This window comes from Halichoeres trimaculatus, unplaced genomic scaffold, assembly GCF_033239565.1.
Source record: "Halichoeres trimaculatus isolate MK-OKI-2021-1 unplaced genomic scaffold, fHalTri1.1 fHalTri1_scaffold_10, whole genome shotgun sequence".
NCBI lineage: Eukaryota > Metazoa > Chordata > Actinopteri > Labriformes > Labridae > Halichoeres > Halichoeres trimaculatus.
This window is the reverse complement of record NW_027437187.1, coordinates 37,151,468-37,164,708: the sequence shown is the minus strand read 5'-3', so window position 1 is coordinate 37,164,708 and position 13,241 is coordinate 37,151,468. Positions and strand designations below refer to the sequence as shown.

General features: G+C 38.7%; 1 protein-coding gene across 5 annotated transcripts in view; it reads left to right on the top strand.

Moving 5' to 3' along the window:
• Positions 1 to 13,241, top strand: part of LOC141796576 (alpha-1,3-mannosyl-glycoprotein 4-beta-N-acetylglucosaminyltransferase C-like) — a 78,579-nt gene that overhangs the window by 21,285 nt on the left and 44,053 nt on the right. For 4 of the 5 annotated variants that reach the window (XM_074677781.1, XM_074677779.1, XM_074677780.1 and 1 more), the window contains one exon: positions 4,952 to 5,074. In XM_074677781.1, coding sequence (XP_074533882.1) covers positions 4,980 to 5,074 — 95 coding nt within the window. In that variant the 5' untranslated portion in view covers positions 4,952 to 4,979. Of the gene's footprint in view, positions 1 to 4,951; positions 5,075 to 13,241 lie in introns of those variants that run through there. The other variant, XM_074677783.1, reaches the window with a different exon arrangement.

Sequence of the window (13,241 nt, the reverse complement as noted above, 5' to 3'; positions counted from 1 at the left end):
TCTGCCCGGTGTTTGCGCGGGCTCTGACCTGTAACGCCACCTAATGGCTTCATACGTTATTCCCAGGAGGACACTGTCGGCGGGATGTGGCGGCTGTTATTGATGCTGGCGCTCCCGGTGACCCCGTCAGGAGCGAAACAGGCGGAGGTGCAGGAGGAGGAGTAATGGAGCTCTTAAAATTAGAAATTAAATGTATCAGGGGCTGGATTTACTGTCACTCTTTCCTCCGTAAAGGACGACTCCAAGGATGTTTCCCCTCTTCAAACACGAGAGCATCTCATCCTCTTTTTATTGATCTTCATCCTTTTCTCCTCTCCTCCTCCTCCTCGCAGTCCGCTCTGCTTCCAGGGATCGATGGAGGAGCATCTTTCACCTGCTCTGACCTCCTTCCCGCTCCGTGTGGGAAGAGGAAAACTCATGACATGGTTTTTTCTTAGGGAGGATTTTCTTTTCGTGGCGTCATGTTAAAGTTTCAGCTCCTCAGCTGGTGAAATCGCTCGCTCCGTGAGGATCAATAAACAGGGAAAACAATGTCAGGGTGAAGCAGCGCGGCCGGTAAACAAGTTTAACAGCTTGTGTCGAGGCAGGTGGACCAACAAATCACCGCTGCTTTGTTTGGTTTCAGAAACCGTGATGGAGGATTTCAGAGCGTGCAGGGACGGCGTGAAGGCCTGGTCTCACCTGGAGGAACCAGAGTTTCCTCCAGACGCTCAGAAACTTTTTATGGTTGTGATAAAAAGCAGGTTTGTTCCTTCAAAACCAGCTCCTCAGGGTCTGAGTCTGCAGACTGAGGGGACGTTCACACCACAACAGGTTTAGGATAAAACACCAAAGTGTTGTTGAGTTTTGGCCTCTTTTACAAAGAAACTGCATTTTAGCCGACCTAAAACACAAACTTTTGAAAAGCCACCGTTCTCCCTTTAACACCGTTTTTAGTAGAAATGTTGACGCCATGCTCATACAACTGCACAACGAAAATACAACAGAAACCACAAAATCCACTCTATCTTCACAAATAAGACAAAAAAGTGTAAAATTCTAGCGAATAATTATATTAACTAGAAGTTTTTTGTGTTTTAAACTTGTCCATGTGATGTCTTAGTTTTTTATTTTTGGTAAATTTACAAATATTAAAAAAAAAAAACTAAAAAATTCTTAACTTCATAGATTTTCCTAAATGTGCAAACTTAATAAATTTTCAATAAGTTGGAAAATCTAAAAAAAAAATGTTTGAAATTTCAAAAAATTGCAAAGTGTAAAAAAAAAGAAATTTCAAAAATTTGCAAAAAAAGTATGAAAGAAAGAATACAATTTCAAAACTTTGCTTGATTTTCAAAAATAAAAAAAATGCAGATTCAAATAGTTTTGGAAAACCTTTAAATAAATTTGACTTTTTTTCTAAGTTTGGAAAAAAAAAAAGGATAGTCACAAATTTTAAAAAAAATAGCAAAATCTTCAATGCCATAGACTGTAAAAAAAATTAAAAAAAAAAAAATATGGACGTCATCTTGCTCGGCTTGAAGTGAGGTCTCCACAAAAACTGCTCCCCCTGGTGGCTGGCTGCAGTATAGGTTAAAAAAATCCATCTCCCCAGTCATTCCAGATGGGCTGTGGTCAAACTTTAACAAATTAATACACCTGGTAGAAATGTTTCTCACGTCTGATTGTTGTGGTGATTTGAAGATATCATTTGGCTGTCTTGTATCCAAGTCCTCTTTTTTCTGAAAAGTTTCGTTTTCATCAGTTATACGAGGTTAAAAACAAGGCTTTACGTCACTTTTAACAATGATTGTCAGCTGACGCTCTCGTGTATTTTTTCTGACATGTTTTGTCAGAAAAACATGTCAGAAAAAATACCTATTTCGATTTCCCTGGAGATCTACCAAAAGCTGCTTCTGGACAAGACAGTTATAGCGCCACCTCTAGGTCTGGCATGCTTACTACAGCGTTTTCAGTCCCTAAGCGTGTAAACAGTTTTGCATTTTGGGCTGAAATGTTGTGTAAACGGGGTCATAGACTGTGCTGGCAGAGCCCTCCATGTTTCCGACCCTCTACTTCTTTCTTCTTGGTCTTTGGGTTCAGTATCTTGCTGTAGGATGAAACCCTGACCAACCAGGCTCATACTGCATTGGGGGCGCTGCAGAACACTGAACATGGAGCTCTGTACTCCATACAAGTCCCAGACTCTGGATCCAGTAAACCATCCCTAGACCATCCTGCTTCCTCCTCCATGTTTCCATCTGATGTTCCTCTCTGAGGAACCATCCTGTCCTCAGCCTCCTCCACGTACGGTGAACAGAAATCCTGATGATGGAGCAAAGAGTCCAGACTTTGGTCAAAGTCTCCTCTTCACAGTAACTGAAACTGAGACTGCACTAACCAGGGTTAACGTCTCCACATTTTCTGACACTGTGTCTTAGTTTCTCTCTGGGAAGTGAGTCTGATTGTGAGTTTTCCCTGAAGATCCAAAAACAGAGGTGAAGATCATGAGTTGCTCTGGTGGCGTCAGAAACACGCAGCCTGTGGATAAGCTCAGACGTAGCCTCTGTTTTTCAGATCTGGGCTCAGGTTTAATGTGCTGAGCATGTTTCTCTGTGTTCACTCTGCTCACGGTGCTCACGGTGCTCACGGTGCTCGTGAAGCTAAATCTCAGAGTGAAAGAGAAAAACTAAAACATTGAGCTGTGAGCAGATGGCGGCTTGCTTGTTTAAAGTAGGCAGTCCACCCACCGTCCATATTTCTCACACCCTAACCTGACAAAAGACGGCAGAGAGGAGGACAGAAAGTTAGAAACATTTGATTTGTGTCTGTTTTTATTCACTTTTTAACTGAAGCCTGACCTCCAGGGGTCGCTCTGACTGCTTTCGTCTGTTTAGCTGTTGGTGGAGACGTCGTCTTGGAGGTGTATGAAAGATTTGCCAGATGGAAGGTAAAAAGTGTTGGTAATGACTCAGAATGACTACTTAAACTCCGCTGATGTGATTTTGTTCAGAGACTCATTTAGAACAAATTTAATCAGCTGGTTTGCAAACCTGTCATCTTAGCAAAAGAGGAAAAACAGACTGTTTATTTTCCCGTGTTTAAGTCTCCTAACTGCTGTTTGAGGTTTGTTTAAAAAAGGCTCAACACTGGCTAACTTTTAGCCTCATTTTGAGCGTTGAGAGTTTGGGGGGGTGGAGCCAGAGGCAGAATAACATATGCATCACCTGTTACAATAAAGCTTCAAAGTTTTCAAAAATTAAGAATTTTAGGAATTTTGGAGAAATTTCTGGCAACTTTTGGAATTTAACTTTTTTTCCACACTTTTTCAAATTTTGCAAATTTTGTTTATTAATTCACATTTTTGCAAATTTTTGCAAATTTCAATTTTTTAAAAATTTCTGCAATTTTTTCGGGATGATTTGATTACGATTAATTGTAAAATTAAGTATTTTTTAAAAATATGCAATACTTTATACTAAAAAATTTAGCGAAAAGTTTTGAAATTGTTACTATTCTTTTGTAAATTTATCTATATTTCTTTTCATTTTTTTTCTATAGATTTAGAAAATTTTTGCAAATTTTGGGAATTTCAATTTATATTTCCACACTATTTCATTTTTTTTTTTTTACATTTTTTTGTAGATTTCACCAATTAAAAAGTATTTTTCAGATTTAATTTTTTTTTTTATTTCTGCAGTTTTAGCAAATAATTCAAATTCTATTTATTGGAAAATTTTGCAAATTTCATAAATATTTTCAATATTTTGAAAATTAAGCTTTAGTTTTTGAAATAAATTTAATTTTTTGTAAATATATTTATTTTTTGCAGAATTTAAGAAATTTTGACAAATGTTTTTTCTTTTTTTTTTATTTCATTTTTGTCTGAAAATTTCTGCAGAATTTTGGAATTTCCATAAATGTCCACGCTTTTTAAAATTTTGTAAAATTTTTAATGTTTTTTGTAGATTTCATGAAGTTTAGTTTTTCTTTTTTCCAAATTTTTTTTTTTTCATTTTTTTTTTAATTTATAGCAAATAATTCAAATTCCACTTTATTTTTTTATTATTTATGCAATATTTAAAAAATTTAAGTGCTGAAATAATTCAATTTTTTTCAGTTTTATAAAAGGTTTTGCAAATTTTTGAAATGTTTACATTTTGAAACATTTTATAAAATTTGCAAACTAATGGCATTTTGATTTTTTCTCTTTTTTTTTGAAAAAGAGGAGGGTGTTGAAAAAAAAAGAGAAAAACTCATAAAGCCTGACTGAATGACTGTGTGGAGGATTATGCACTGCTAACCCTGAGCAACCTAAAACCTGAGCCTGAGCGCACGTTGAACATTAAAGGGTTAACTCCATGAGGAGAGTGTTTCCTGCTGAGCACACGTTAAAGGGTTAACTCCATGAGGAGAGTGTTTCCTGACTGAGCACATGTTGAGCGTTAAAGGGTTAACTCCATGAGGAGAGTGTTTCCTGACTGAGCACATGTTGAGCGTTAAAGGGTTAACTCCATGAGGAGAGTGTTTCCTGCTGAGCACACGTTAAAGGGTTAACTCCATGAGGAGAGTGTTTCCTGACTGAGCACATGTTGAGCGTTAAAGGGTTAACTCCATAAGGAGAGTGTTCCTGCTGAGCACACGTTGAGCGTTAAAGGTGTTTCCTGACTGAGCACACGTTGAGCGTTAAAGGGTTAACTCCATGAGGAGAGTGTTCCTGCTGAGCAGCAGTTTGAGTTTGAGGATAATGAGCTCGTCTTTTTCCTGTCTCCACACAGCACAGATGTGTTTTCCTGTAAAAAGAGCGTTTTCACTGAGGGCGCTTTGTTTGTGAGTGTGTGACGCTGGAGTCTGACTGAGCACGTCTCAAATGTCCAGACAGTCATCGGAGAGCGCGTGGGAGGAAATGCATCGCTCTTTTTTTCTCACGTATAAACAAAATGTGTCATCGTATATTGCTCTTCTTTTTCAGGTTGTTCTCGTTTGATGACTGAGGATCCATGCCAGTCCTCGGAGCCAGCAGCAGGAGCAGCACACACACCCTGAACTCACCGCCACCACCATCATCATCTTCATCTTCATCATCAGGAGGCAGGTAGGAAAGAAACATCCTCAGAGTTCCTTCTCTCTGACTTCATCAAACTGTTTCATTATTCCTGCAGCTCTGCGGCGTTTTCACACATTGTTGTCGGATTAGCTGTGATCGCACGTTTTAACTGATGCCGCAAACGCCACTTCACAGTCCGTGTCATCTTTATTCAAATGTGACATTTCTCACTTTTTTTAATCCTTCCCAAAATCCATGCACCATGAAAACTCCAAGACTCCAACACCAAAGGAAGAACGTCTGATCTTCTTTCAAGAAACTTTTCATAACCAAAGAACGAAGGAATGATGGAGAGGACATTACAGACACAAACACAGCTCATTAAAGGAAGTCTTGGCTGCACCAGAATCCCTGAAATCTGTTCCCAGAGACCTCTCGTCCTCAGATAATGTGAAATCAGGGGTCTACAACCTTTAGCTCACCGAGATAAGAGTCAATATGGAGCCACAAAAGCTACTTTAGTGTATAAAAATTCTTAACAGTGTGAAAATCTGATTAATAAATATCTTAATTGTTTGAAATGAATGAAATTGTACATGTTATGTCTTTTTATTTTGAATAAATTTGCATAAATTTCAAAATTTTAAAATATCAGAAATAAAAGAAAGATATTTTGGAAAATTTGCAAAGCTTTAAAAAAAAGTTAAAATTTGCCAATTTTTTAGTTTGATTTAAAAAAAATTAAATGTGAAAAAAGTTACAAAACAAAAAAAAAAATACATATTTTGAAATAACTTCAAAAGTTTTGGAAGATAAAAAAGTGCAGCATTCATTTAATTAAAGAAACACATCTTGTATCTTAGAATTTTCAAAATTTTCAGAAGTCAAAGAAAAATGTAATAAAAACAATTTGCAAAATATATAAAAGAAATATTTCAAACAAATTTCAAAACTTTAAAAAAAGTTAAAATTTGCCAAATTATTAATTGATTAAAAAAAAATAAACGTGAAAAAGGTTACAAAAATAAAATATAAAACATTATGAAATAATTTCAAAAATTTTGTAAGATAAAAAAGTGCAGCATTTAAAAATCATTTAATTTAAGAAACATACATGTTTTATCTAAGAATTTCACATTTTTTAGAAATCAAAGAAATATGTAATTAAAACAATTTGCAAAAAATGAAAAAAAGTATATTTTAGAAAAATTGCAAAGCTTTAAAAAAGTTAAAATGGGCCAAATTATTGATTGATTTAAAAAAATGAATATGAAAGTTAAAAATAACAAATATATTTTGAAATAATATCAAACATTTTGTAAGATAAAAAAGTGCAACATTTAAAAATCATTTAATTTAAGAAACATTTTTTTATCTTAGAATTTTCCAAGTTTTTAGAAGTCAAAGAAATATGTAATTGAAAAAATGGCAAAAATTTTGAAATTATCTGAAATGTAAAAAAAAAAAAAAAAAGTAAAAATGTATCTGAGCTGTGCCTCTGGTTGGGCAAACTCATGATTTTTAGGAAAAAAATCCACCCTTCGGTCAACGTGTGCAGAAAGAGATTTTCGTAACTCAAATGGAAGATGTTTTTCTGTACCAGGCTTTAAATTTGTTTATTTCTGCAGTTGAAACTACTTTTTTTTGGCTTGGTGTGTATGTGGTTTCTGGTACTTCTGGAGCCAGCCTCAAGTGGACGCTTGAGGAACTGCAGATTTCAGCTCTTATTCATGGTCTCATATTGTTTGACTGGAGGTTGCTGCTTGTGTTTTACAGTCTGTGTTTGAGATGCTCCCTGTTCAGAATTCTGACTGTAAGGGTGTTCCGGAATGTTCTACTCCAACGGACGAATGGAATGTTCCGGAGTTGGAACCCCTCTGGACCAATCAGATTTAAGGCTGATCACAATTCTTGGCTCCCTTTAGCTTTAGTTTTTGCCTGTGCACAGAAGATATCAGAGACTCTGAGTATTCTTCTACGGTAACTTGTCAGGTTTTATTCTTCACGTTTTCTTCTCAGAGGGAGTAAGTTTATGACTGGCTTCAAAGAGGAGTGAATTCTCAGGCCCTGCAGGACCTGGACTGTCGTCAGTGTTTGTTGAACGAGGGTTAAAAACAGCGTTAATATTTGATTCCCCTCTCCTGCAGAAAGTTTAAGAAGTGAGTAAAATCAGAGTGAACTCAGCACTTCTTGTAGAATCACTTGTTTTTGGAGTTGGTATCATCTATTATTCAGAAGAGCCCGTTTTTCCTCTCCGCCGTGACAGCAGCTTGAACAATTTGAAAGTTTCCCATGGTTTGATTCAGTGATCCGCTGCGAGAGACCTCACCGTACGCCAGCATTAAAGATTCATGTAAACAGCTGCTCCTGGCTCAGGACGCCGCGCGTTCACGCCGCACGCTGCGTTTCCGAGCAGAACAAATCAGACTCACACTTGATGAACAGCTCTGCTGGTTTCACCGCCGCAGAAGGAAAAGTTGGAGCCCGGATGGATCCTGATAGATCTGAGATGATGGTGCGGTGCTGGGGTTGGCGTGTTGGCAGGCTCCTGCAGAGCTGATATGCCCTGTAGCGATACGGCTGCAGGGTTTGATCGTGACCTTTGACCTCCCCTGAGGCGGGAAGCAGAGAAAGAGCCTGGCTGAGTTGACTGAGTCAAACCTTTTCTCTCCTGATGGAGCAGAGGTCATCACATCCTCTCCATCACCCGAGGTCCTGAGCCGACCTCCATGTTTTCCTCGCCTCGGTGTGGTCAGACCTCCTGCAGCAGAGCGAGGAGGAGTCTGTGTGTGGAAAACCAAACACTCACTGAAATTCTGCTCAATTTATCCTCTCCAGTTTGGTGGGATCGATCAGCTGTTGAGGAGACTCTTTAGAAGTGCTCTTTAATTTACCGTAACTCTTCAAGCGTTTGGGCCGGAGAGGAAATGCAAACAAAGAAAAGCTTTGCAGTGACATCTGGGGTATTACGGTACTGCACAGGAATCCACAAGCAACCACGCTCCAATCACAGGCAAAAATTGATGCAAGCCTTTGTCATTACCGTAACTCTTCTACTAGTTGGGCAAGAGAAAAAAAATCAAATGGTTCCTGAAAGAAGAGACGATAAGATTTTCCAGGCATGAACTTTGACTCTTTTAAGGACAAGATGACAAAAAAGTCCAGGTAGCCTGAGTGATGCTTGGGGGATAAAGGGTTAATCCTCAAAGTGATGTAGCCGCTTCATATGGGGAAAGTTTATCACTTCGTAGACCATTTTTCTGTTATGACCTGCTGAAAACATCGTCTATCGGGTTTCCTAGAGTATTCCAGGTTCCCTCCCAAAATCCAGGTGGACTTTGAGGTCTGCTTGGAATCAACTTCGCCAAAGCTTCATCTTCCTCACAGATGGCAAGGCATTTTTTCCCCAAGGATACGTGTTTGAATCCACTTTACCCCACACACGTTGTAGGTTTACGGTGGCGACAGCGTAGCATGAGTGTGAAATAAGGGTAAAATAACAATAGAGCAAAGTAGTTTTTGTTGAGATGGTGTTTCGTAACTGTAAGTGAGATGCTCCACAAGGCACAAATCAGCTGTCTGTGCTCCACATGGCACAGACTGTCTGTCTGTGCTCTATATGGCACGACGGACCTTCTGTCTGTGCCCTGGCAGCTGTCTGTGCTCTACATGGCATGGACAGGCTGTCTGTGCTTCGAGGGCTGTATGTGCTCCACATGGCACATATCGTCAGTCTATGCTTTAAAGGCAATCTGTGCTCCATTTGGCACAGACTGGTTGTGTGTGCTCCACATGGCACGAACTGGCTGTATGTGCTCCACATGGCACAGACCGTCAGTCTTTGCTTTAACGGCAATCTGTGCTCCATTTGGCACAGACTAGTTGTGTGTGCTCCACATGGCACAAATTAGCGGTCTGTGCTTTGACGGAAATCTGTGCTCCATTTGGCACAGACTGTTTGTGTGTGCTCCACATGGCACAAACTGGCTGTATGTGCTCCACATGGCATAGACTGTTGTGTGTGCTCCACATGGCACAAACCAGCTGCCTGTGCTCCATATGGCAGGGACTGGCTGTGTGTGCTCTACATGGCACAGACTGGCTGTCTTTGCTCTGACGGTTGTCTTTGCTCTGATGGCTGACTTTGCCGTATTTGGCACAGACTTGCTCTGTGTGCTCCACATGACACACCCAAACTTTCTGTGCTTCAAATATAAATACTGTCCAAGTAGTGGTATTTTAAAGTTGACTGAAGAAAAACACAGACAGCTCTGGGTTTTTTTTTTCCTTTTTTTTAAAATCTACCAACAAACTGTAAGAGTTATCTGGTTCATGGTCTGTGCCATGTCAAACACAGACGACTGCAATAACTAGTAACAATGTTTTATTATTTTCACCTTTTCTCCCTTTTCTCTTTTTTTATTTTTCTTTTTTAATTTTTTTATTAAGAATGCTTCAGTTGTGGATAGATTCGTAACTCGTTCTGAACGTTTGATTAAAAAGTTTCTTCGCTGTAAACATCTGAAAAAGTAAGACCTGGTATGAACTGGTTAACCTGCAAAAACCTGTGTCTGAGTGGGAGAGTAATGAAATCCTCTGCGCCACTTTTTATCACCCCCTTGTCATTTCACAGCCATGCTTTTAAAGACAGCAGTGGTGTGTTTTAGAGTAAATAAACCCTGAGATCGTTGTTTTTATTGACAAATCTCTTTAATTCACGAGCAGAGAAACAGCCGAGGTGGGCGATTTCGCTGCATGCAGCTCAGTGATGGATTAACCAGCCTGTCATTCATGAATTCACTCACCTTTTCATTCATTTCAGCATCAAACCTCTTCATTTCTTCCTTTTGGTTGTGAATTTGCCTAAAAGTCCCTGATTTCAAACTCTGCCGCGGCTCGGAGTGAACTTTCATCTGGCAGCGCTCGCTGAGAGTCAGAGAAACACGGCTTCAACAATACGTCTGTTGTCTGGGGTAGATTAGCCTTTTTCATTTTCTCTTGTGTTTCAAAGCCGTTTGATCTGCCTCCCTCTAACGTTTGACAACTTGGAAGAGGAAAGCCTGCAGCCGTCCCACAAGGCTTAATTATCCCTGCGCCTGATAACAACCTGGTGAGGAGAGGAGAGAGGAGAGGAGCGGCGGCCGCGAGGAGAACGGGACCTGAGAGGAGATAGAGATGCTGGATTAATGTCTGACTCCACCTGGCTGCTGATCAAAAGCGAGTGTTGGCAGGAGGAGAACATAATCCTCTTGATTTCTCTTGTCGATGCCAAAAACCTGCGGCTGCCGCGCAGAGCGAGACACGGCTGACCGGCCTGCTCCCTGCGGACGCTCTCAGCCTACTGTAAACCCAAACCTGAGGTCAGCGCTCGTCAAACAGCGCCGCTCTGAAGCCGCTACCTTTAAACACCCTCCGTCCATTAAATGATGCGTTTTAACAGCCCGTCCCGTCCTCCTGCTTCACTCCGTTTCGCTCTTCTCTCTGTGGATGCTGGAGTCCACAGAGACAGCCGCTCTGGACGCTTTTTCGTCTTTCATCATCCTCTTTTTCGCTCTCCTCTGAAGTGCAGCTCAGCGGCTCAGAGTCCTCAGAGTTGTTATTTGGGTTTGTGCTCAAGGACATTTTAACAACTTGTGCAGAGAGAGTGCACAAAGACAGAAGAATGAAGGAAACGTGAAACATTTATCAGCCCAGTCAGGTTTCTATCACGTCCTCCAGTCGGCTTTGTCCTTACACATTCCTACAGCACAGACTCTGAGTGTTTTTAACTTGGTCTTAAAGCGATCAGAATAGATGAGTACTGAAACCTGAGAGGTGCTTTAAGGATGTATGAATCTGCAAAGAAATATCTGCTCTTATTAAGAGGATTTTAAACCTCGTTAGAAATAAATAAGCAAATATAATTAAATACAAATAAACAACCTGATCCCCCTTCATGGAGAGATGGTTGGAGAAACATCCTGAGGTGTTTCACTGCACCGACACAACACAAGTATAAAATACAGGATGATGAAAAGTATGTTTCCTCTTTCATTTGAACTGTTTACTACTGGAAAAATGACAATTTAGGGTTTTGTAAAGAAATATATGTTTAAGGCAAGGGTCTTCAACCTGTGGCTCTGGGGCCTCATGCGGCCCTTTGACTCTTTTTCAGTGGCTCCTTGTAGCTTTAAAAAAATATTATTGAAATAAAGAATTGTTATTTTTTTTACTTATTTCATTTGAGTTTCACAAGTTTTTTTTGACATTTTATCAAATTTAGAAAAAAAAAAAATCTAAGATTTTGCAGTTTAATTTTTTTTTTGTAAAATAAAAAAAATGGGAATTTTGGGCACATTTTTGCAAATTATTTATTATTATTTCTCAATTGAGAAAAATTTTAAATTTGTAAAATTTTCTTAAAATCAATTTTTTTTTAAATTTCTTATTTTTTTGAATTGTCTGTAATGTTTTTAAAAACTTTTGCAAATTTTCAGTTTTTGTAAAACAGTTGTGCAGCATATCAGGATTCCATAGAGTTTGAAAATTTATTGAAAATTTATGACAAGTTTTTCTTTTTGGGTTTTTTTTTTAACATTTGCAAATTAATTAAAAATAAAAAATAACTAAGCCATCATGTACAATTTTACAAACACAAAAACTTCTTATTAAGATAATAATTCACTATATTTTACTTAACATAGAATTTCATACACTTTTTTCTGTATTGTTTTTTTATTTTTATTTTTTATTTTGCAGTTTTTTGAAATACAATTGTTTTCAAATTTTTGAAATAAAAATAAAATAAAATAAATTCTAAAATTATTTGTAATTTTTGCTATTTTTTTCGATTTCATTTTTTTTTTCACTTTTTGCAAATTTTTGAAATTTTTAATTTGTTATTATTTTCAATTTGTAAAGACATGACATTTACAACTGCATGAATTCAAAACATTTCTCGTAGATTTCTACTATGTTTAGAATCTCATCCACTTTTTGGTTTTTAATGTGAAGATAAAGTAGATTTTGTGTCTCCTGAATGACTTTAATCCAGGTGAACTGAGGAAAAATGGCTCCTATGAAAGTAAAGGCTACAGACTTCTGGTCTTTGCCATGGAAAAACTGATGTTCTTGCTCAGATTAAAACTGGATTAATTTGAAGAAGTCCGTCAAAAATGGATAGAGTACACAAAAAATAACAGAGTTGCATTTATTTACATAAAGGGTTGGCTGTCATCCCCTTGGCTACGGCTACAGATTTTGAACCGTGAGTGTTACTCATATTGTTGTAGTATGTAAACCAAGCTATCTTTTGTTAAAATAAATAAATAAATAAAAGAAAATTTAAAAAAAAGCAAAAGCTCCCTCTCAGCCGCCTCTCACTAACTTTTAACACCTGCTGTAAATCTCAAACCACAGACTTCTGATGCTGCTGCTGTTTTTTTACGTCCTGTCCTGAAACTCAGCTCGCCATGAGGTCTGATCGACTGTTTGGTTTCTGCAGCGTCGTCTGCTGCAGGCACAGAAGCAGCCAAGAATAGTCGAGTCAATAAAAGCCGATCGAAAACTCAGCCTCTTTTTTTGGCTCCAACATATAGACGTTTGAGAGCCAGTGTGCTTTCAGCCTCCTGTGCAACAACAACAAAAAAAACAGACACACTCCAGCGCTCAAACACCCGGTGAGGAGTTGTAAGAGCTCCTCTTTGTGCTCAGGAAGATATAAACGTGGAGGAAACACGTCTGGATTGAAAAGCAGCAACTTTTATCCTCTAACAGAGATGTCAGAGCGCTAAGCTGCTTAACAGGCAGAAAAAGCCGCTATTTCGGTTAGCGCCTGACAGCTCTAAGCTGCTCCCAAAAAGAAATCTGCTTATTTTGTGTTCACTTATTCAATCTGGCAACACTTAGCTATCACACCGTTATAATGGGGAGAATTTATCAGGGACGAGGCGTTAAATATCACAAATTTAAGCAGGAGAGATGTTTTTATTCAGGTACAAGCTAACAGGAGCTATCAGTGTCGTGCAGGAGTTGACAAAAAACAGCAAGTCTGCAAAGAGCTGCTGCATCAGGAAGTCAGGTGGAAGTGAAGCCAAGCTGAGGATGGTTTTCCCACAGTGGTGCTCACAGAGGAGGGGCACGGGGGATGGTCCCCCCCCTCAAGGCTCAATTGTTGAAAAATATGCCCTGCAGGGCCTTTTAAAGCCAAAACGTGCACTGAAGTGCCCTGATGAAG